Below are 21,161 nucleotides of genomic sequence, written 5' to 3'. Positions count from 1 at the left end.
GCGGAAGCCGGGGAGGAAAGGGAACAGTGTTTGTCCAATGGCAGAGCTGAAACACGCCCACTTGACAGACTAGCGCGAATGTAGAGAAGATGATTGTTCTACAAAGGCGGGACGCAGCTCTACTATTTACTACAAGGAGAGATTATATTTTTCATGCTTTTTCTGTCCTGATTGCTCATATAATAAGTGAAAGATAGATTTTGTTCCCCATCGTTGCTAAAGCTTAAGAGGCGTACTTCAATCTTATGAATGAAATGTACCCTTTTAATGAATTCCTGGGACTTTTTTTTTCGACTGTAAATCGTGTCACTTCTGTAATACACATGTAGAGACCGGAGATCAGCTGTAGGCATTAATAGAAAAAAAATCTACTGTAGACAAAAATGTAAATACACTGCTCATGTGAATCCCGATAAATATGACCTTGTAAAATCTAGTCATGATAATAAATGTTTCCATCAAACACAAACAGGCATGCTGATTTCTTTACAAGGCAAAACAATAACAGTTCCTTAGTTCTTCCATGAATGAAGCGGACCCTATTTACTGTGTGTGGATAACCTATTAATTACATTTCAAGTTCCACTGCGCAACGCAAAGAAACAGTAGGTGTGTATGACGGTTTTTGCCAGATGAGTAGCAAAACTTACAAATGGGAGAAATAATATCTGCCCAAAGATTCAATCCTAAAGCAACCATTTTATAAATCTGGTTTATTCTTAAATTAAATAAAATACTCAAAAATAAAACACACTAATAAACCAAACACTGACATCATACATGGTTGCTATTCTGCCGAGCCTGTATGTTGGCCCTCTGTTGAACAATGCTGGAAAAAAATGGCCCATATGTTTGCTGACCCGCTCCATAGATCTTTTGTTCTTTTATTATACTATTACCCAGTGTTTTTGGTCGCATTTAAATGTTTCTGAATTAATTCTACAGTTATTTCCTTTTACACTTGAAATGTCAAGTATGGATAGCTTTTTAAGAACAGTGATGTTAAATACTTTAATTGTTTTGGCACAATTTTTCACAAATGAATGCAAAGGATGCAGAGTGCAGCCCTGTTTGGCAGATTTAAAAAATGTAGTGCATGTATTTCACATCTTTGAGATGTGAGTGGAAAAGGAGCCAAGAATTGACTCTCGGTAATCACACCGTATGATATAGTTCTTTTTTCAGTTATTTATTCATGTTTTATTGGTTTATTCCTACATGTTTCTATCCATTTACTCAGTCTTTTTGCTGGTGAAGTTGGAAGATGTCACTGCCATTGTGTCTTGTAAATATGTGGAAACACAAGAACAGAGGCACAATATAGCACTGTAAAGTACTATACATATTCTGAGCATCTACTATACATAAAATGAATTACAGAGGAACCAAAAAATTAAATGTGTATGTGTATTGTATGCTGGGACAAAAATAGTCACAATTTAAAGGGAAGAGCCATCGAAAAAGTTAGACACCCAAAAAAAAAAAAAAAAAAAAAAAAAAAAAAAATCGCACTGGCAGGTGGAGGGTAAACTTATTTTGGTTATAGCAGACATGGTTTTCACACCTGTAACATCTGTGGAGTGCCCCTTAAATTTTTGCATCTGAAAATGATGGTGCAATTCAGATTTTTTGTACGGCCTTAGTACCTACAGTAATATTTATATAAAAACAGGAATGGGCAATAGGTAGATTATAAAACTAATAAGACAACGGCATGTATTGTTCAAATTACAGTTACAGATAAAATCTCCTACCTTCATTCCTGCTCAGCCATAAGCTGGTCGGTTGTGGTTCCCCTGACTAACAAGTTCAGAAGTTTTGGTGAATTGTGTTGTACTGAGCTTTCTACAGATATTGGTGATTAAGATGGAAAATTAATTGTTTTGGTTACAGCTTCAAGCATGAAATTTTGCTTTCTGTAAAAATATTTAATGATAGTTGTGAATAATCACACACATATATTCCACAAGAAAAGTGGAATAGGAGTCTATAAAATCTTTGAAAAAGTAGCACACTATATACACAGCCACGAAATGCCATTTCGACCAGTCTAATAAATTACTTCCCTCCAGCAGAGATTGCTCAATTATATTCAGATAATTTTCACAACATTTACATATTTCACTGAAGTAAGTTAGTTCTTACTAAAACCTAATGATAAGTTTCATCATTTTGTTTTTATTACACCTAACCAAAATGTTTACCACAAAATAAATTCCACTAATAATCAGTGGTACTGAATGATTTGTCTACATGCACTATGCTGAACAGTGACAAAGTGGTGTGTTCACAGTACAAGCGTAATTGCAACTGTTCCAATTTCAGGAGTTCCACTGGTTTTGACACTTCAGTTGCAGTTAGTTGATGTCGTTAGAGGAACTAATAGTGGCCTTCAGTAAATATCAAATGAATCAACTGAATAACAAAGTCAAAGTGTAAAAACACACTTTTATTGTTGCCAAAGTTAATGATTTAAGACCAGTCAGAAGTGGCACCACCCCAGTCAGATGCCTGGGCAGTAGGGGCAGTAGACCAGTCCTCTGTGGCAGGCTGAGTACTCCAGTCCTCTGCAGGGGGGAACAAAAAACAAAACAAAAAAAATTAGTAGATGAAGTAATTCTTACATGTTCTGATAATTCCATATACACTCACCAGAATAGACTTCACCTGTCTTGACTGCTGCAGTGGCTGTAACAAAGATCCAAGTAATGTTTTAACAGTAGTTTAGTGCCACATGACCGTAGCGAACCAAATGTAGTTTTACAAAGTTCAGGTAAAGATAAGAGCTTATCAAAAGAAAAACTGCTGAACTTACTTGCAGGGAACTGCTGGATTGGCACAGATGGCACAGCAACACCCTCAGACCAGTCAGCCACCTCAGGCTGAGCAAACTCAGCTGCAGGGGCGCTCCATTCACCCTGGAACTCCTCCTTTCCAACAGCCTTCTCAGCTGCAGCCTGCTCCTCCTTCTCAATCTGTAGTGAAAATATGTGCATTACAGAATGCAAACTCACTCATGTAACCATTAAATATAGCAACATCAAGCCACTGTACATTTGGCAAGGTGCACTGCATTTATCTTACCTCTTCGGGGTCCCTGTAGAAGTACAGATCTGGCATGACCTCCCATGGGTGCTCCCTGGAGATGGTTCCCCTCATCCTGAGAACCTCCCTGGCCAACATCCACCACATCAGACCCACGGAGTGATGACCCTGCAACACATTTACAGATTGGTCGTGGATAATCACTGAATAAAAACCCACCAGCTGCCATTGTGTAGTGCCTTGTTTATTTCATATCCACAAAGGCATAAATGTAAAACAAAGTTGTAATTTTGTGGCAAGACCTCTACCTGCTTCCCTCTGTGGGGTTCTGAAAGAGGAGGCTTGAGGCCAAGCATATATTTTAGCACACATCCTACACCCCGCACTGCACAGACAGGACAGCACCGGGCTCTAACAGTGTGCAAAGTGAAAGGATTCACTGGAAAAAAAGTCAGAATTACTTGGACTATAATTATTCACTTGGTCTCACCTTATTGTTACAGGGGATGGCAATGTCAACATATCTCAGTGGGGAGTCAGTGTTGCACAGGGCAATGGTGGGGATGTTAACGTAGGAAGCCTCAGTCAATGGCTGATGGTCAGCACGAGGGTCTGTCACAATCAGGAGGCGGGGCTCCCTGAAAGCTGCCTGGATCTGATTGGTGAATGTACCAGGGGTGAAACGACCATGGAAGGTGGTGGCGCCGGTGGCAGAGGCAAACTTCAGCACCGCCCTCTGAAGTGGGCAGAGAGAACAAGTTATGCTGAAGATCTCAGTTAAATTCAGATTGTTTTCCTTTAACAAATCGAATTGTGGCTCAGGTCACTATCAAACCCCATTCATGGGACAGCAGTCCTCATGGTGTTAGCGAAAGCCCGGCCCGCTTACTCTTGCACACTTCCGACACCTGAACACTGACATCAGTGCCCGGCTTTAACAGTGTGCATATTGAAGTTAATGTACTGATGTCCCACTGTACAAACAGCAGTCACTCCAATTTAAATAGCCACTGATATACACAAGTGTTAAACCTTACCTGTCCAGTGTTCCTGGAGGAGATGACACACACATCAGCCGGGTTCTCAATGGCAACAATGGCCCTGGCTGCCAGCAGCAGCTTCTCCCAGGTCTTCTTCAGGTTAATGATGTACACACCTGGAGATTTAAGGAGCAGCCCAAAACACAAAAAATCTTACTTCATGATTATTCTGTATTTTAACCTGATTGACTAACTCCATAGTGAAGAGACTCACCGTCACTTTTTCTTTTGTAGACATACTGCTCCATTTGGAAGTCCAAGTTGGTGCCTCCCAGATGGGTTCCTGCAGCCAGGAACTTCAGCACATCTTCCTCCTTCATTTGAAGGACATCCAGACCTCCGGACATCGTGACCGCTTTCCCTGCGTTACGAGTTAGATGGGAGAGCTAGGAAAAGATTTTTTTAATGAGAAAAAAAAAAAAACCCCATCGGTCACAGTTTTCTGTCGAATTGCTAGCTTACGGTGAGCATTCAGTCTTGACTAAAGATCTGGTCAAGGAAATCCTCCTCATTCTGTTCAGGAAGGCCAGGGTGCATCGTTAGCCACAAAACCTGGCGCTGGTGAGGCCTCAGCGTCTTGCTAAATGGCACTCGGGCAGGGTAAAACATTAACTTAAGGAATCCGGGTTATGGGTGGCCCTTAAAAACGTAAAACTGCATACCAATTGTGCACCACCTCCATCGTATTCTTACACCTGAAACAACTGGTCCGAAATTGTATTTCATTTGGATAAACTGCAACTACGAAGTCTGATCAGTATTTAACGGTAGTCGCAAGAGGAACAGCGAGATGAGCGCGTGTCACCAGCTAGCAAGTTAGCTATGGACGTTAGCATTGTCTCTTCGATAATTAGAGATGATAAAGACACTACAGGGTGGGTTTGTATTGCCTTGATGTGTGGTTATAGAGCAGATCATCATTACTTCGCATCCCTGGTGGCATTTTAAGGGTTTATTACTAAAACAAAACCGGTTAAAACTCACCACGAAACAACGCCGTATGGAAATCTGACCACACGGTGAAAAAGAGGGCGCTGGAAGGAAATGACGTACTATTTATATGCAATTTCTAAGCGTGTGATTGGTTAGTTATTGTGACTCGGGGCTGATGTAGTTCTGTAATTTGACCAGTAGGCGGAGTTATATCCCACGCGCAGTAATGTCAGGAGCAGAGGTAACCAGAGGTCAGCTCACGGGTCGGATGGGTATCCCATATTAAGACAATGGAGATGGAAAGACCATATTAAGACAATGCTGAGACGCTGGCTTCTCAGTGAAAGACTGACCTGTGTTGTAACTTTATTTGCTAGAGATAAAGAGTTCCAGTCAATGGGATCATGATATGTACACAATGACACAACATTTTTAGAAATGATTTCAATTTAACATGTCTTATGTACAGAAAGTTGTGTATGAAACTATAATTCTGTAAGGACACTATAGGCGTTAATGATAATAATAAACTGTGGTAGGAGACTGAACAGACATAGGCAGATAAGTAGGTTAAGTGGTAATTGGATTCAAAACTTTGACATTTGGATGGATGTCAAGGATGTTAGAGGTGATGGATCTTACAAATATGGCTAAAAAGAAGGAGTGGGGCAATGTGTCACAGGAGGTAATGACATGTTTTGCAGTTGTTTTCTGGGAAAAGAGGAGGGTAAAGAACACAATACGCAGTAAATAAAAAAAAGGGGGGGCCTTCAAAACACTCAGAGTCTGTTGGTTTGGTCAGTTACCATAAGCTCTGCACAATTAATTTATTAATTCCTCACTCAGAGACATGGGCAATCTGTAATTTTGTATTCAGCCTTTCAGATTCACAAAATGTGTCAAATCTCATCTTAAATTGCTGATATTCCAGCCAACAGTGTAAAAAGGCATGGGATGTGACACAGTGGTACACAGCTTGTTGAAATGTGACACAGACGAGAGGCCTAGTGATGAGGTCTGTGTCATGTATATTCTTCACATAATAGAGTTTATGTATAAACAGACTGCACATACAACACTTTGTATATCAAATCAAATAAAAATTAAGATGAGCAAGTACTTATAAAGTTTAAATAAATAATTAACTTGTCAATTTCAGCAGACAGAGCAACAGAAATAGCTTAGTTTCTTACTTAAGCCTGACAGTCCTATTCTCCTTGTCCTTATTTCCTATTTAATGTCACACCACTCCCCCTCTGCTGCTTATCTCTGTTTCACAGCGCTGTGGTAAGTTTTTGGCCTTTATGTTCTGACAGTCTGCTGCAATATGCTGAGCGATATATCTTTCTTATCTCTTGAAGTGCTTCTGATAGTTTTATGCCACAGCTGAACTAGTAAATCATCCCACTGGCAGTGTCAACTATTGTTTTATATCCTCTGTAATTAATAAGAGGAAAGTAGTAGTTCAGGCACTTAAACTTAAGTTTTTAGGAAAAAACTTTTATTTTTAAGAGTGGTTATCCATTGTAGTATTGGTGCTCTTAATTTTGTAAAGGATTTATTACATTTCCACCACTGCTATCTGACCAATAAATAAATAAGTAAAATAACAAAATGGTGTATGTCACAGTTAGTTCCCCTTCCCAGCCTGGGGTAGGAATGCAATATGTTATGAGATATAGCTGCCATATCTGCATGGCAGCATTTCAGAGGTCAGCCAGGCTTGACGCTCTAATGTGAAGCTGTCAGCTTTCTGCTGAATCATTTACACTGAAAAAATGGGTGCACACAAGAATAACATCAAGATTCATTTTCCACACAGACATATTGTAAATAGTTTTATTTTATTAAACATCCATACTTTAACAATGGTAAAATACATGTGCATTAACATACACTTTAAAATAATATTTAAAAAAAAAAAAATCATTACATTTTAAGGCAATGAATGTACTGAGTAAATATTACAAGCACATTTCATTTTATTTTACAAAAAATATCAGAATACAGATAGCATTGTATTAGTGGAAAGGTATTTAAGAGCCTCTCCAGGTTTTTCTAACTGTGCCATGACAGAACTGCAGAGGTTAAAGTGCATTACAGAAGTCTGAGCTGTATCTGGGACACTGTCTTGATCATTGCAGTCTTTTTGAAATCACATGGATATACTGTGAAAAAACAGATACAGGAATGCCCACCACATTTCTAAAGCAAGGAAATTCTCAGTTAATGATTGAGTCCAAATACTCATTTGGATCAAAAATTTGTAGTGCAATTCAGAACATCATAACATATCAGTATTATTTTCAAATATTTTCTCCAAAGTTATATAGCACAGGCCAAAAGTTGGATTCCTGAGCTTCAGCCATAACCCAGTAATGTGCATGTCAGTCATTTAGACAAGCGTACACTTTCTTTTTTCACCAGTCAGCATCTCTCGTTACGGTGAAATATTTTAAGTCACTGAAAGCCTTTGATACTCTTATGATTAACTCCACTGTAGCAGTTCCTTCCTCTTCACACATTACTGTCTCCATTCAGTGACTTTACTTTAATCTCTTTTTTGTTTCACTGGCTTATCATCAACGTTCCCTTTCAGGACTTCAGTCCGATGTGGGCCATCATCTGTTCATATACTGTCCATGCCATGGCGGCCATCATGGTCCTCCTTAGTGACCGAGGAACTGCCCCTCTGAAGAAGCCCTGGAGGCCATGTTCCTTAGAGAGAGGACAAGGACAGGGGTCAAATATAATCATTAAATGTATCACACAGCGATGTGCTGCAGAGTTAAAACATCAGTCTGTTCAACTGGATATCATCAAATGAAATACAACTTAAAAACAAACAAAAGCTCAAGAACAGTAAGATAATAAATGGTAAGATAATAAATGGTAAATGGACTGCACTTTGGAGGACTTTTCTAGTTTTATCGACCACTCAAAGCGCTTTACACTACTGCCACATTCACCCAATCACACACACACACACACTCACACACCGAGGATACATCGGGGGTAACTTGGTGTTCCAAGGACACTTTGACATGCGGACTGGAGGAGGCAGGGATTGAACCACTGACCTTCCAGTTAGTGGACGACCTGCTCTTCCTCCTGAGCCACAGCTGCCCCAATAAACACATCAAACATTTCTTACTGGACAAACTAAGTAAAAGAAGAGTGACATAGTTACCATATAGATAAGTTTGATAGCCTCTGCTGTCCTCAGCTGTGGATTCACTTGGACGTGTGTTTTGACCACATCAGCAGGCTGAGTGATCAAGGATGCCAACACACCCGCCAGGATCCCACAGCTGAAGTTAGCCAGGGGGGCTGAAGCAGACCTGCTGATTTCTTGAAGAAAGAAAGCCAGTAGGTATTTAATTCAAATGGACATTAAAGACAATTACCTGTTAAGCTTGCGTTAGAATTTTAAATGTAAATGTTTGTCAAGCACCTTCTACACCAAGTCATTATGTATCTCTCTATGGGTCTCTACTTACCTGTTGGCAAAGAGGCCTTGGTCTGGCTGTAGAACATGACGTAGATACCAGAGAAGGGAACATCTCTGAGGAGAGTGGCCATTAGGCCAGAGAACAGAGCTGCAGGACCCTCAGTCTGACAAACACTGTGCAGAGCCCCAACCACACTCCTATAACTGTACCTGCCACACTGAAACATATACAAAGTTTACAGTACTTAAGTTAAGTAAACATATAGAACACCTGTCCAAATAAAGACTAAAAAAAAACAAACTAAAAACACACTGTGCAAATCAAACAATGCCCTCTGAAGACCAATAAAAATCTTTTTTTTTCTGGCATTCTGATATTGTCTGCTTTATACTCTACACTAACTTAAACTGTGGGAAATGTAATATTAAGTCTGAGTCAGACAAACTAATAGATGTCTTTTATATGTCTGTGCATGCAGTTAAAATTTTAATGTTCAAATGGAATTGAGCTAAACTTGGCTAAATTTGCTAATAAATGCATGATGGTAGTATTTCAGTGTTCTAATTCTAATTTTACATGAAAGGAGAAAAACACTATTTGCTTACCATAATTATATTAATTTTCCTAATCATGAACATGATATAACTACAAACAGTACCTCTGTGTTCTGTTTTTTACCCTGAACCCGATTATTGGGTCATAACCCATCCCACTGAACCACCACCCACTGGCAGAGCACAGTACCCCTATAACCAACAGTTATATCGTGGGTGGTTGGTTTAAGTCGGTAATTTCCAAACAGGGGTACTTATACTCTATGGGGCCAGTGGGTAACGTGGGGAGACTAAATATAATCTCAACTAATTTGGAAAAAAAAAAAAAGTGAATTAATTTAAAAATGTATTCACATATTCAGTCATTAATAACACATGAACATTACATGTTGCGATTCAGAGTGCTTGAAAACTAAATGGTGAGTGAGCAGAGAGGGGATATTTAAGTTCATCTGATAGAGCTGTGAGGGGAGATCTGACAAAAAAGGGTGGGAACCACTGGTTTCAGTCAAAGTATTGGGGCATTCAGGGCAATTCTATCTATGACCCAACTGAATGCGATTTTTGTTCACACTCATGTTTCAGAAAAGATACCACAGGAAACACACCTCCACACAAAAATCTCTGCCTGTGCTTACTTCAAAGCGTGTCTTGATGACAGTGACTGGCAGCATGAAAAGCCCTGCCACCGTCCGGGCCCCACCTCCCAGCAGCACGGCCTCCATGGCCCCTGGGCTGCTGTCCTGGAAGAAGTGCTGCTTCAATGAGTAATAGGTGCTGAAGTAGATGCCCACACCTGGGATGGTCCGAACAAAGGACTGGAACAGCAGTTGGATGAGAGAACAGAGTCAGAAAATGGAAAATCTGATGCTGGGGAATTTGTGAACATTTTTTCTTACATACAGAAGAGTTTCAATAAGACAGGAGGATGGAGAAAATGTGTGGTTATGAATAGTAGAAGGTAGCAGAATGGTTTTCTAACCGGTGATACTCCTTTCCACAGTCCCAGCAGCCTCTCTGTCCGCACCACGCTCAGGAGCACTGTCACCATCCCCACTCTGCCCGAACTGAAAGAGGAAGCTTCGGATAAACTGAAAGGTAGGTAATCAATGGTAAATAATGAATACTGCTTTCATGTGGGACTCTAGTGCTGCATATGTGATACAAGGTTCAGCTGAGGCAAACCTTTCTATTGTTTTCTTCCAGTCAATAAAGCAGTTTTTGGAGGTCACAAAAAATTTGATGTGACGTGTGTTCAAGTGTTCAGTGTACACAGACTCACCCAGGCTGCATGCCACTCTGCAGCGTCTGCAGACGGGTCTTAACCAGGTCAAGAGGCTGGAAAAGTAGAGTGGAACAGGTCCCACTAAGGGAGCCACACATGAAGGCTTTGATAGCTGGGTGAGCCTGGAGACGGGGTTATACACCGACACAGGGAGAGACGAAGTACGGAGTGTGCTTCAATTAAACTTGAATATGTCCCATCAGAAAAAGGAGGGTAAAAAAGGGTTATCAGCATGTCAGAATGACGTTAGGATGCCCTGACCCTGAGTTAGTTATAAAACGCGCAATGACAAGGATGTTCCTTATGCTCAAACCAAAAATGGATGAAAAGAAAACCTCACCACTAACGACTAATATCAGGTAAACAAAACAGTACATAACTTTTCTGATTGTATAACTCACCAGCAACAGCTCCATAGTTCTTCAAGATGATGCTTAAGGTTTGAAAAACACAAAATCTTCCGTTTTGCTCCCCTTGTCAGTCTTTCACTCTGAAATGTTGCAAATGCAAATTACACCTAAAAAGACGAGAAACAAGAAGTCACAAACTGGCCTTTCAGTCATGGGCTCAGTCCATTAAAGAACACCGTTTTTGCCTATGGAGTATCTCTCAAAGATGATGGAGAATGTGCACAGTCCTGCTGTCTGTGTCAGCCTGCTTATGATAACACACACACACCAGTATAAATACACAGATCACCTGATCAACACTGCGCTTCCTATTTGCGACAAACCTACATAACACACAGCTATTCATTAACTAACCAAAGATCATCCTGCTACATATTAGGATGGATCTGGTGTTTGTCATCCTGCTGCATGTTTTTCACGTGAGTGTGAATAGGAACACATGATGAGCTAATGCTCTGTGTGTGTGTGTGTGTGTTTGTGCACATGAAAGCATGATGCACTGGAGTTTAGATGGATTAAGCATAGGGGTTTAAAAAGTCTGGAAACACCATTTGTTCTATTTTCTGAATTATGTTTTTTTTTTTTTTTTGGTCTCCTAACAGGTGTTTCTGGGTTTGGATTCCACATATGCAGTTTTGGCTATAGTTTTAAGTGGCAATCTGGACTATTTCAGTCCGCGATGATTTGGCGAAACCTGCAGTTACTGGTGGTAGAAACAAATGTGGTTTAATACTACAGGTCACAGAATGACGACATAGATAGATAGTGACTTAACAGTTATTTAAATGAAAATCTTTGAGACTGCCACTTTAATATGACTCCAGACTTTTTTTAGTAATTCCCCAGAGACATAGTGACAACACATGCATTCTTCTTCAACAAGAGACGTATATAAAAAGTGTAAAATTCAGCAGACCAACTGCATTACATTAAAAACATTATAACTACAACAGGATTTGACAATACAGTCATAGGATGCAACTCAATCATTTAAACAGACAGTTACAACCAAAGATTAGGTGTGCCATAGTTTTTTTTGACATTTTGTGTTTTTATGGGGCTACTGAAATGTTATACTGTGCAATATCTACATGTGGCGCCAGAATGATCAATTTATATAACAAACAAAACACAATAAATATTTAAGGATTCTTCTTCTGTAGCCTACCTTCTATAGCTTCCTTATATTTCCTGCAGTGTGGGGAGACTGTTGCAGAGATTGATATTAAATGGTTGAAGCCATTAAACGAACACACTATAGGACACGGTGAAGAAAACACAAAGGGATGCTTGACAGGTCTCCAGTAAAAGGCCGGTCTTCTTCTTCCTATGACAGGGCAGCCAGTCCACACCTTACTATTTTGTTGCAGTGAAGTTTTCTCTCCGTCAAGGGCCCGAAAAATAAACCTCAACGAATTTAAATGTCGGTGTAAATCCTTCACACTGTAATAACCAGAGTGCAGCCAAACCTGAGCCTTGCTAGTAACCAGAGATCTGCACTGTAACATAACAACTGATAACTGTCCTTTCTACTGATAAGTTAAACCGGCCGGTTCCTGTTTGACGACGCGGGCTGTCGTAACCGTGAGAAAGCTCCGCCTACCGAGGAGCCGCTTGTTCTGGTTGGTTACACAGCGCTCCTACCGTGACGTGAGTAAAAGGGCCCTACTTTAACTGAGTACGTGACCGGTGAAATATTGCAAGCACACAATGATCCAGAAATTATTCAAAAACTCAAAAAACTCTAAACAAATGTGTATTTAGTAGGATAAGTAACACCCACAAATTGAATGTATACTCAGTGTGACCTTTTTTTTTAAAATAAAAAAAGAAGGTTTTCTAAGAAAAAACATGTAAATATCCCGAACACCTTGAATCTTAGTTGCACTTTAGGTCTCCACCAAAGACCATTTCTTATGCACTATATTCAGTGAAAAGAAAGTTTTTCAATTCTTTACTTTTATAAAAATTAGAATACGACCAGAAATTACCCTATTTTCCCATCCATTTAACTTTAGTACAGAAGTATATCTAAATTATACTTAAGGTAAAAAAAAAAGTTAAATGCTCATCTATCATTTTATCATATATTGTCAACAGCATTGTCACCAGCAGAGGGTAGTCAGGGTTTTCCATATAGTCAAGATGGGGAAAATTTGGGTGAGAACTCTATGGTATTATTTTTGACTTCTGTCATATTTCTGTTCTAGTGTGACCTTAAACTGAACACAAATTTATTACATAACTAACAACGATGACTTAGACATAATAGAAACAACGGACAAGAAAAAAAGCTGTAAGAAGAATTTTTTCTGTTACAAGAACTTGTGATTCAAATGTAGATGGACATGCCCCTAGTATTCCTAAATACAGTCAGTGGTGGAAAGTAACTAAGTTGATTGTGCTCTACTAGTCCCTTATGGAAAACTGACTGCCCTCTGCTGGTGACAATGCATAATAAACAACAACCTGGGCCCCTGAGGAGTCACGTTTTGGACTTCAAAGCTGATTTTAACCCATCCTATAAGGGATGGGTTAAAGTATTAAATGTTTAATACTGAAGCATCAGTGTGTAAGCAGCATGTTACTGTTGTAGCTCCTGGAGATGGACTTAGTTTGAAATACTTTATATACAGTTTTATATACAGGGACACCAGATCAATCTGAGGGGTAGTGAGAGGATTATGGGAGAGGAAAGAAAAAAAAAAAAAAATCATTTTTTAATTTTTGGACTTTTAATCTAATCTCTGATTTTTGGTGAGATATTTGATCATTTAAACATTTATTGAAATGAATGCATGTGTTTTGAGTGTGTTGTGTTTTAAGAGCTTGTGTTATTATCCATTTCGTAAAATCTTCATCTTAAAAGTAACTAGTAACTGAAGCAGTCAACTAGATGTAGTGGAGTATAAAGTACAACATTTCCCTATGAAATGTAGTGGAATGGAAGTATAAAGTAGCATAAAATGGAAATCCTCAAGTAAAGTACAAGTACCTCAAAATTGTACTTAAGTAAAGCATTTGAGTAAATGTACTTCCACCCTTGATAACCCGTGATCTCTCAAGTTAAACCTCTGTAAATAGACATCAGTAAAAAAGACACAGGGGGTCACCATGTAGCAGTTTAGAAAGCCTCTTTAATTGCAATAATACCAACATTTCACAACATGATTTCCATTCCAGAGGTGCAGACAGACAAACATGACAAAAGAATTGAGGAGATGCAGTTTTTCTTTTTTTGGATTTCCTGTTTTTAAGTGTGAAATATGTGATCCTTTTATTTGTGAACTGTTATTCTTTAAGTAACACATTCCTCTCACTTCCCAGCAGTGTGAGCCAAAAGCCGCCCCTGAGCACAGCCTGTGAGGGGTTTGTATAGAACTGTTCATCTGATACGTCTGGTCAATACCTTGTCACATATCAACTCCCCATGTCTATATGAGGCCCTATAGGCCAGTAAGAGTATAGTGTACATAGGTTAGAGTAACAAAGTACATTCCTACCTCCTGAATCTGCCTTTTGGTTTGTAACCTCAGCTACTCCACCCTCAACAAGCTGTGCCCTGAGAATACAGTGTGTGCTGTGAGTATTAAACTACCCCACCACCCCATTTAAACTTTACCCTGAACATTAACAAAAACACTGATAAATGATAAAAATAAAAATCAATGCATGTCAGGAAGAAAAGCAAACCACCCTGCCCAGTAGAATCCAGCTGCATTTAAAGGCCTTAGTGTGTGTTGGCAGTCTGTGAGACTGCTAAATGAGCATGTACACAGTCTTTCCAAAACTTCCAAGCTTCTCCATCACCATTTCAATTAAACACACAAATGCAGTGGTTTACGATGTCTAGGCTTAAGCGTTTTTTTTCCATGTCAGTGCAAAATTAAGATACTTCAGCACAGTCACAGTCATCAAATGCCTTCAGTATGCATCAACGAGTTTCCAATTGTCACTTGAAATCTGCCTCAAATTTTATTTTCCACATGAAATGTGTGTATCAAATTATTAAGCCCAAAAGCATAGGCAGAAGTGCTAACTGCAGCTAAATTGACAGAATACATTTCAGCATAAAAACCATTATAAACTGAGGTGAGAGCGCAAGCGTAATAAACATGAAGCACTTCCATCCTTAACCATTATTAAAAAAAAAAAACTTCTGCATAAAATACAATTCTGTAGATTGAGATATTACTTTGGTCCCCTTCCAGTAATCGGTCTTTATTTATGTATACTTCTTTCTTTGTTTTTTCTTTCTTCAATTAGAAAAATAGATCCTAAATCAGGACTACCATTACTGGAATGTTTCCTTATAAAAATATCACTTTTTTTAATTTTTCCCAGAGAATGAAAAATGAAGCAAAAGAAAAATTTGGCCCAAATATAACGTGTGTATTTGTCAGCATGGTGATTGTCTGAGTTTACTTCCTTCTGTATGTGTGAAAGTGTATTAAGAATGCATAGATTGTCTACATTAAAAGAGATAAGACTCACAGGATTGTGTTTGTGTTCCTCTCTGTTCAGCAGGTACAGTAATGTGTGCTCATGTTTATTTAGGTCTGTCTATTTATAATGCAGTGTGAAGGAGTCAAGTGGCACGACGGCTGTTCATTCAGGCTTGGGCTCGGGGGTCTCGCTCTTGGGCTCGCTCTCTTCGTCGCTCTCGATGCCGGAGCGGGGAACAGTGCGGCGTACGGTGAAGGGGAGGTCACCACGCCTAAAACAGAGGGGGGGGGGCAGTGAGACATGACACTTCAAAAAGCACTATGTTGCAATTAGTATAACTAATTGCAACATATATAATATATATTTCAAACTGATCTCCCATACTTCAACAGATCTGTCTAGGACTGCTACAATTATTTGTAAACTGGATAAATATAAAAGCTGCTAGGTCTCTCCAGTCCCTTTGCCCACCTGAGCTTGTTCTTAAGGGTGGCGACTTCACGGTTCATGGCGTCTGCCGACTCTGTGGCATCCTCCAGCTCCCTCTGCAGTTTCCTTCGGTTGGCGTTGGCTCTCTGAGCCTCTTCCTCAGCCTCCTCCAGCTGACGCTTCAGCTGCTTCATACGAGAGTTCAACTTGTCAACCTAAAAATTTGACACAGATTATGTTAGATTTTCAAAAAGGTCATTTCTCATTCTCCTAGACATAGGTTACAATGATGCAAAGCTGATCTTCATAATAAATCTAATACACCACTGCAGCTGCCTACTGTTTTATATGACAGTGTTTAAATCACCATTATGACCTCCAGACCTTATTTTGACATCTGAAAAATATTTAACTTGCATCATATACAATCAGTTACCAGGCTTCTGGAAAGCACCTATTTAGATCTACATAAACATTACACAGATAATACTCAGGAAAGCCAGAATACAGAGATAGAAATAACCAATGCAGAGCTCCTGTGACGATTATTAGTTTGACCATGGTGATGGAAAACCTCTGACCTGGTCCTTGTACTGCTCTGTGTTGCGTCTCTCATCATCCACCTGCAAGATGACTTCCTTCAGTTTCTTCTCTGTGCGTCTCACAAGCTTGGTGGCAGCCTGCCTCTCCCTAAGACAAGAGTACAACATTGATTAGGATAAAGAAATAACACAATGTAACATATTGTAGGCCAGTGGTGGAAGGAAGTATTCAGATTCATTACTGAAGTAAAAGTAGCAATACAGCAATATAAAAATACTCAATTACAAGTAAAAGTCCTGCATTGAAAATATCACTTAAGTAAAAGTATGAAAGTATTATTAATAGCAAAGTGTACTTAAATCATTGGAAGTAAAAGTAATCATAATGCAGAAAAATGGCACCTTTGAGTGTTACACTATTGCACCAAGACCATGTGCCCTCCAGTTGTGTTGCATGCTTGGACCCTGGTACATATTGGGTTATTATTACTGATACATTCATGCTTACGTTGCTTTTTTACAGCTGTAACTGACTCAGGTGGAGCTTGCTTATCTCTCTCTCTCTATTTTTATATAAAGTTGGTTAGTTTAATCCATCAGAGTGCATTATATTTTATAGAGCACTTCATATGTTTTGGATGTAAAATCTTATCCTGAAAAATAACAGTAACTACAGCCATCAAATAAACTAGTGGGGTAAATACACAATATTTCCCACTACAATGTAGTAAAATAGAAGTATGAAGTAGGATAAAATGGAAATACTTGCGTTAAGTACATGTACCATAAATCTGTACTTAAGTATAGTACTTGAGTATATGTACTCAAATTCCACCACTGGTGAACAATGAGACTTCTCCAAGCATTCATTAAACATCACATCTTTTACTTATTTAAGTATGTATAATGTAAAGTAAACGTGCAATCTTTAGTCAGTTAGCTCTCATTTCCATGGATGAGGCTTTCACCTGGTCTCCATGTCAAGTTGTTCCTCCAGTTGAGCGATCTTTGCCTCCAGGGTGGCCATGTTGGCCTTGTACTTGGACTTGACTGTTCCCTCCAGCTCCTGCAGTTTCAGCTTCAGCTCCTTGTTCTGACGCTCTAGCTGGGCACGAGCCCCTTCCACACGCTGAGACGTACTGCGCTCTGCTGTCAGCTCCACATTCATCTGGTCAGTCTACACAAGTGGGACAGGAACTCGTCAGTTTCGGCTGAACACTTGGTTCGACAGACATGATGAGTTAATATTTATTTAACTTCAAATCCATTCATTTTAATGCCAAAAATACCAAAGAATCAATGTTTCTTTTGGAATAACACTATTTGGTGTAGAAGAAACCTTGAATCATTTTAACATTACATCAAAACCTGTACTGATCAAATGCATAACGTGAGCCTACAAACCTGCAGCATTGCTTTCTTCAGCCTGTCGTTGGTCAGCTCAGTGTTGCATTGCTCCTCCTCCAGCTCTTCCTCTAGCTGAGCAATACGAGCCTCCAACCGTCTCCTCTCCTCTGCAACCTGAGCACTGAGGGACAAAAGAAAGGTGGGAGGGAGAGCAGGGATAAGACACCGGGACGGATATAGAATACACATCTGGGTGAATAACAAGTCATGCACACAACTGACAGGTTTATCTTTTTACTGATAACTGAAGGATGCCTTACTTCTTGCTGGCCTGGTTATTAATCTCATCCTGCAGTTCATCTCTCTCCTGCTGGGCCTGTCTCTTCACTCGCTCTGCAGCTGCCAACTCCTGGATAGGGACAAATCAGGAAAGAGCAGTTCATTTAAGTGTGTAAGACAGTTCTTGGCTCATATCACTTTCATAATTCAAAGCATATAGAGGATGTTTGCTTTAAGAAAGGGAGGGGTATAGAAAAGAAGGTTGAAGAGGTGAGCATGCTGACCTCCTGCATCTGAATCATGTCAGCCTCCATGCCCTTCAGCTTCTTCTCAGTCTCCTTGCTCTGGGCAAGGATCTCCTCTCTGGACATCCGAGTGTCCTCCAGCTCCCGGACAAGATCCTTCATCTGGGCCTGAGGAGGAAATAAAGAGCAAATTTGACTCAGAGGAAACTGGGAAAAAACTACATACTCGATATAAAGCTGAATCCATGTGGACAGTAGATGATCTTCTGTATTGAATATATTTCAACAACCAACTCACTTGGAGTTTCTTCAGCTGTTTCAAGGCCTCGTCACGGTTCTTGTTGGCCATATCAATGCCTGCCTCCAGCTCCTTCAGGTCCAGCTCAAGCTTCTTGCGCGAGGCCACAGCTGCAGAACGCTGCTTCCTCTCATCTTCTAGCTCCATCTCCATTTCTCGCACCTGAAGGAAGCACAATTGATTTCAGCCATGTCCAATACAAGAAATTGCACTTATGTGCCTACACAAAAAACAATTTCGCACAGGAAGCAGACAACAGTTAACATACAGTATATTAGAGTAGACTCAGTCTATGATCCATCAGTACCTGTTTGACCAGTGCTCTCTTCTTCTCCTCGCCCATTTCATCACGTCCTGCCAGGTCTCTCTCATACTGGGCCTTCATGGCCTGCATGTTGACCTCCAGACGCAACTTGGCATCCTCTGTGGCCTGCAGCTCATCTTCCAGTTCCTCCAGCTGAGTCTTCATCTCTTCTAGCTGCTGCTCATTTGCACGTTTAGCCTTCTCCAGCTCGTGGACCTGTATGACAGGGAAGAAGAATTGTGATGAGGACATCGGTAAGAGCAAACCATACAGGCACAAACACACCTCTGCAAACAAATTTTCCAGACTTACACTCTTGCCAACATCATCCTTAGAGGAAACCAGGTCCTCCATTTCAGCCCTCAGCAGTTTGTTGTTGCGGTCCAGTTCTTCCTTTATGTCCATCAGAGACTCTAGCTCACGGGTTAAAGCCAGTGCTCTGGTCTCCTTCTCACGGGCCTCAGCTTCAGCTCGGTCGCGCTCCTCTGCATATCGGGCGGAGATGTTCTTCTCCTCTGCCAGCATCTAGTGAAAGTCAGGACCAAGTGTTTAATGTTTGTGAAGCTCAAATGAAGACATAGATATAATTCAAACCACCCTGAAATCCTAATCCTAAAATATGTTAAGTACAAAAACATTATACCAAAAATCTATGTTACTGCATATACACTATATACATTGTCTGACCTGGTCAAACTTCTTCTGCTTCTTCTCAAGGTTGGAGACGATCTGTCGGAGGTGATCCTGGTCTACCAGCAGATCATCCAGCTCTTGCTGGAGACGCGTCTTGGTTTTGTCCAACTTATCATAGGCAGAACATTTCTCCTCCAGGCGCTGGTTTGTAGTCTCCAGGTCCCTTTGAAGCCTCTTCTTTCCCTCTTCAGCAGTCTCCAGACACCCTGCATCCTGCTCGACCTTCTTCTTCATTTCCGCAAGCTGTATGGAAAGAGGTGGTGTCACTCAAACATTGGTGTCACTCTGTGGTAGATGTGTGCTTCATAAAATATTCTTGAAAAAGTAGCAATAGTTATAATTAAGTCTTAGTAGAAGCCAGTGTACGTATCTAAGCTACTGGTCTGAATGAGGTTATCAGCATGTCTGAGTGACATGTTCATGTGTTTTACCTGTGCCTGCACTGTCTGAAGCTGCTTCTCTACATTCCTCTTGGCTTCTTCTTCTTCCTCTAGCTGTTCTTTCAGGTTGTTCTGTTCATCCTCCAGCTGTCGCAGACGTGTGCCCAGCGACAGTTTCTGGCGTGTCTCTTCCTGGAGTAGCTCCTGTTGTAAACATGGACATATAAAGCTGAATTAGAAGAAACAGGCCATTTGATTAAGTAACACAATGTTTGCAATAGGATAATGGTCAATAGTAAAGATTTTAAAAGGCGCCCTCCACCTGTAAATATTTTTTTCTTATTGTTACATCACTTGTATGTTGGAGCTCCACCATGCAGAATAAATTTTGTGCAGAATTTGACACAAGATAAATTATTTCACAATCATCTGCTGAAGGGGGGAAATTTCTCTGCATTCACCTTAAATCTCAGTTTAGGACATATATGTATGAGCATAACATCAAAACTAATTTGGAAGCCAGTCATAGTCAAACATGTAACTGTACAATGTGTGATGTCCAGTAGTTTAACTTTTAAGATGAACAGTATTTGCATATCCATAATTTCTGGATTTGTCAGTGATCAAGAAGGAGTAGATGTCATTTGAAGAATCTTTAAACAAGGTAATTAAACCTTTTGTGGAAAAACCATCACAAACATTGTTATTCAAAGCAGAGTATTTTTACACGTCGTTATTTATAAAAAAAAAACAACAACAACCAGTTTTTTTCTTGATAAGAATATTAAAAAACTAGCACAGGATAATTAAACAAAGTAAACTGATGCTCTGCTCTGCCGTGCCTTTAGAAAAATTAAATGCAACTCAAAAGTTATTTTGAATGACAAATTAGAGGAGACTTCATCTAATGTCTACCATTATATTGTGGGCTACCGCTATTTTCTTTCATTAAAGAAATATGTTATCTTAAAAATGTTATATTTTGTTTTAGGTGCCCTTGAAGAAATCATGTTTCAAAAACTAAGCATTGCTGGTTAATATTCCTTTGATCAATTACTAAAGCTTTTAAAAATCTTTTTCTGGGCATTTCTGATAAACTTGTTAACGGAGATAAATTAACCACTAATTAATCATTAATATCTCTAGTTCAAATGGATATGTCCTTTATGTCCTGAAAGCATCTCGAGCCTGGACCCATCTCAAGATTAACTTTTATTTAGCTGCTACATTTCTGAATAAACAGGGGGGTATAAACAGCATGCATGTCTGCGTACCTGAACATCCTGTAGCTGAGACTCCACAGCAGAGCAGTCTTTGGCTGCCTTGATTGATTTCCCCTCTACCTCACTCAGCACGCTGTTTACATTATCCAGTTCAGCCTGTGGACAAAGGACAACAAATGAACCACTGAACAGAGAAAAAACTAACTGAATAGTCAGTTAATAAAGGCTTTGATTTAGCATTAAGCAGTGTTACCAC

The 21,161-nt window shown here is 39.8% G+C and overlaps 3 protein-coding genes and 1 non-coding gene across 12 annotated transcripts in view; all 4 read right to left on the bottom strand.

Annotated features, from left to right (window-relative positions):
• Nucleotides 1-2,428: 2,428 nt before the first annotated feature.
• rpsa (ribosomal protein SA) lies at nucleotides 2,429-5,161 on the bottom strand. Of its 4 annotated transcripts, none has more exons than XM_040123465.1 (9): nucleotides 5,070-5,142; nucleotides 4,548-4,598; nucleotides 4,300-4,471; nucleotides 4,083-4,201; nucleotides 3,536-3,781; nucleotides 3,085-3,213; nucleotides 2,816-2,975; nucleotides 2,653-2,688; nucleotides 2,429-2,567 (listed from the first exon to the last, which is right to left on the bottom strand). In XM_040123465.1, exons 2-9 carry the CDS (start codon nucleotides 4,554-4,556, stop codon nucleotides 2,473-2,475), a joined length of 966 nt encoding a protein of 321 aa, XP_039979399.1. In that variant the 5' UTR covers nucleotides 4,557-4,598; nucleotides 5,070-5,142; the 3' UTR covers nucleotides 2,429-2,472. The 4 variants fall into 4 exon arrangements, with proteins under 4 accessions (XP_039979399.1, XP_039979400.1, XP_039979402.1 ...); XM_040123466.1 differs by having other exon boundaries at nucleotides 2,668-2,688; XM_040123468.1 differs by lacking the exon at nucleotides 4,548-4,598 and having other exon boundaries at nucleotides 2,473-2,567; nucleotides 4,300-4,446; nucleotides 5,070-5,161.
• Nucleotides 3,855-3,994, bottom strand: LOC120788503. Its single transcript, XR_005707242.1, has one exon. It is a non-coding gene; the product is annotated as a small nucleolar RNA SNORA62/SNORA6 family (small nucleolar RNA).
• Nucleotides 5,162-6,860: 1,699 nt separating the features above from the next.
• LOC120788021 (mitochondrial glycine transporter A-like) lies at nucleotides 6,861-12,268 on the bottom strand. Of its 4 annotated transcripts, none has more exons than XM_040123469.1 (8): nucleotides 11,888-12,268; nucleotides 10,711-10,826; nucleotides 10,307-10,431; nucleotides 10,007-10,115; nucleotides 9,663-9,842; nucleotides 8,519-8,687; nucleotides 8,209-8,369; nucleotides 6,861-7,736 (listed from the first exon to the last, which is right to left on the bottom strand). In XM_040123469.1, the coding sequence occupies exons 2-8, from the start codon at nucleotides 10,723-10,725 to the stop codon at nucleotides 7,614-7,616; spliced, it is 882 nt and encodes a 293-aa protein (XP_039979403.1). In that variant the 5' UTR covers nucleotides 10,726-10,826; nucleotides 11,888-12,268; the 3' UTR covers nucleotides 6,861-7,613. The 4 variants fall into 4 exon arrangements, with proteins under 4 accessions (XP_039979403.1, XP_039979404.1, XP_039979406.1 ...); XM_040123470.1 differs by having other exon boundaries at nucleotides 10,007-10,091; XM_040123472.1 differs by lacking the exon at nucleotides 10,307-10,431.
• Nucleotides 12,269-13,836: 1,568 nt separating this feature from the next.
• LOC120788017 (myosin-9-like) overlaps nucleotides 13,837-21,161 on the bottom strand; it is a 34,605-nt gene continuing 27,280 nt past the window's right edge. For all 3 annotated transcript variants that reach the window (XM_040123458.1, XM_040123456.1, XM_040123457.1), the window contains 13 exons: nucleotides 20,957-21,061; nucleotides 19,734-19,886; nucleotides 19,297-19,545; nucleotides 18,922-19,134; nucleotides 18,613-18,825; nucleotides 18,306-18,467; nucleotides 18,047-18,175; nucleotides 17,804-17,892; nucleotides 17,541-17,664; nucleotides 17,105-17,313; nucleotides 16,176-16,284; nucleotides 15,637-15,809; nucleotides 13,837-15,436 (listed from right to left, as the gene is read on the bottom strand). In XM_040123458.1, coding sequence (XP_039979392.1) covers nucleotides 15,328-15,436; nucleotides 15,637-15,809; nucleotides 16,176-16,284; nucleotides 17,105-17,313; nucleotides 17,541-17,664; nucleotides 17,804-17,892; nucleotides 18,047-18,175; nucleotides 18,306-18,467; nucleotides 18,613-18,825; nucleotides 18,922-19,134; nucleotides 19,297-19,545; nucleotides 19,734-19,886; nucleotides 20,957-21,061 — 2,037 coding nt within the window. In that variant the 3' untranslated portion in view covers nucleotides 13,837-15,327. The remainder of the gene's footprint in view (nucleotides 15,437-15,636; nucleotides 15,810-16,175; nucleotides 16,285-17,104; nucleotides 17,314-17,540; nucleotides 17,665-17,803; nucleotides 17,893-18,046; nucleotides 18,176-18,305; nucleotides 18,468-18,612; nucleotides 18,826-18,921; nucleotides 19,135-19,296; nucleotides 19,546-19,733; nucleotides 19,887-20,956; nucleotides 21,062-21,161) is intronic.

The sequence above is a fragment of the Xiphias gladius genome, chromosome 3, assembly GCF_016859285.1.
Source record: "Xiphias gladius isolate SHS-SW01 ecotype Sanya breed wild chromosome 3, ASM1685928v1, whole genome shotgun sequence".
Lineage (NCBI taxonomy): Eukaryota > Metazoa > Chordata > Actinopteri > Istiophoriformes > Xiphiidae > Xiphias > Xiphias gladius.
The sequence above is the reverse complement of the archived record's forward strand: the minus strand, read 5'-3'. Positions and strand labels throughout refer to the sequence as shown.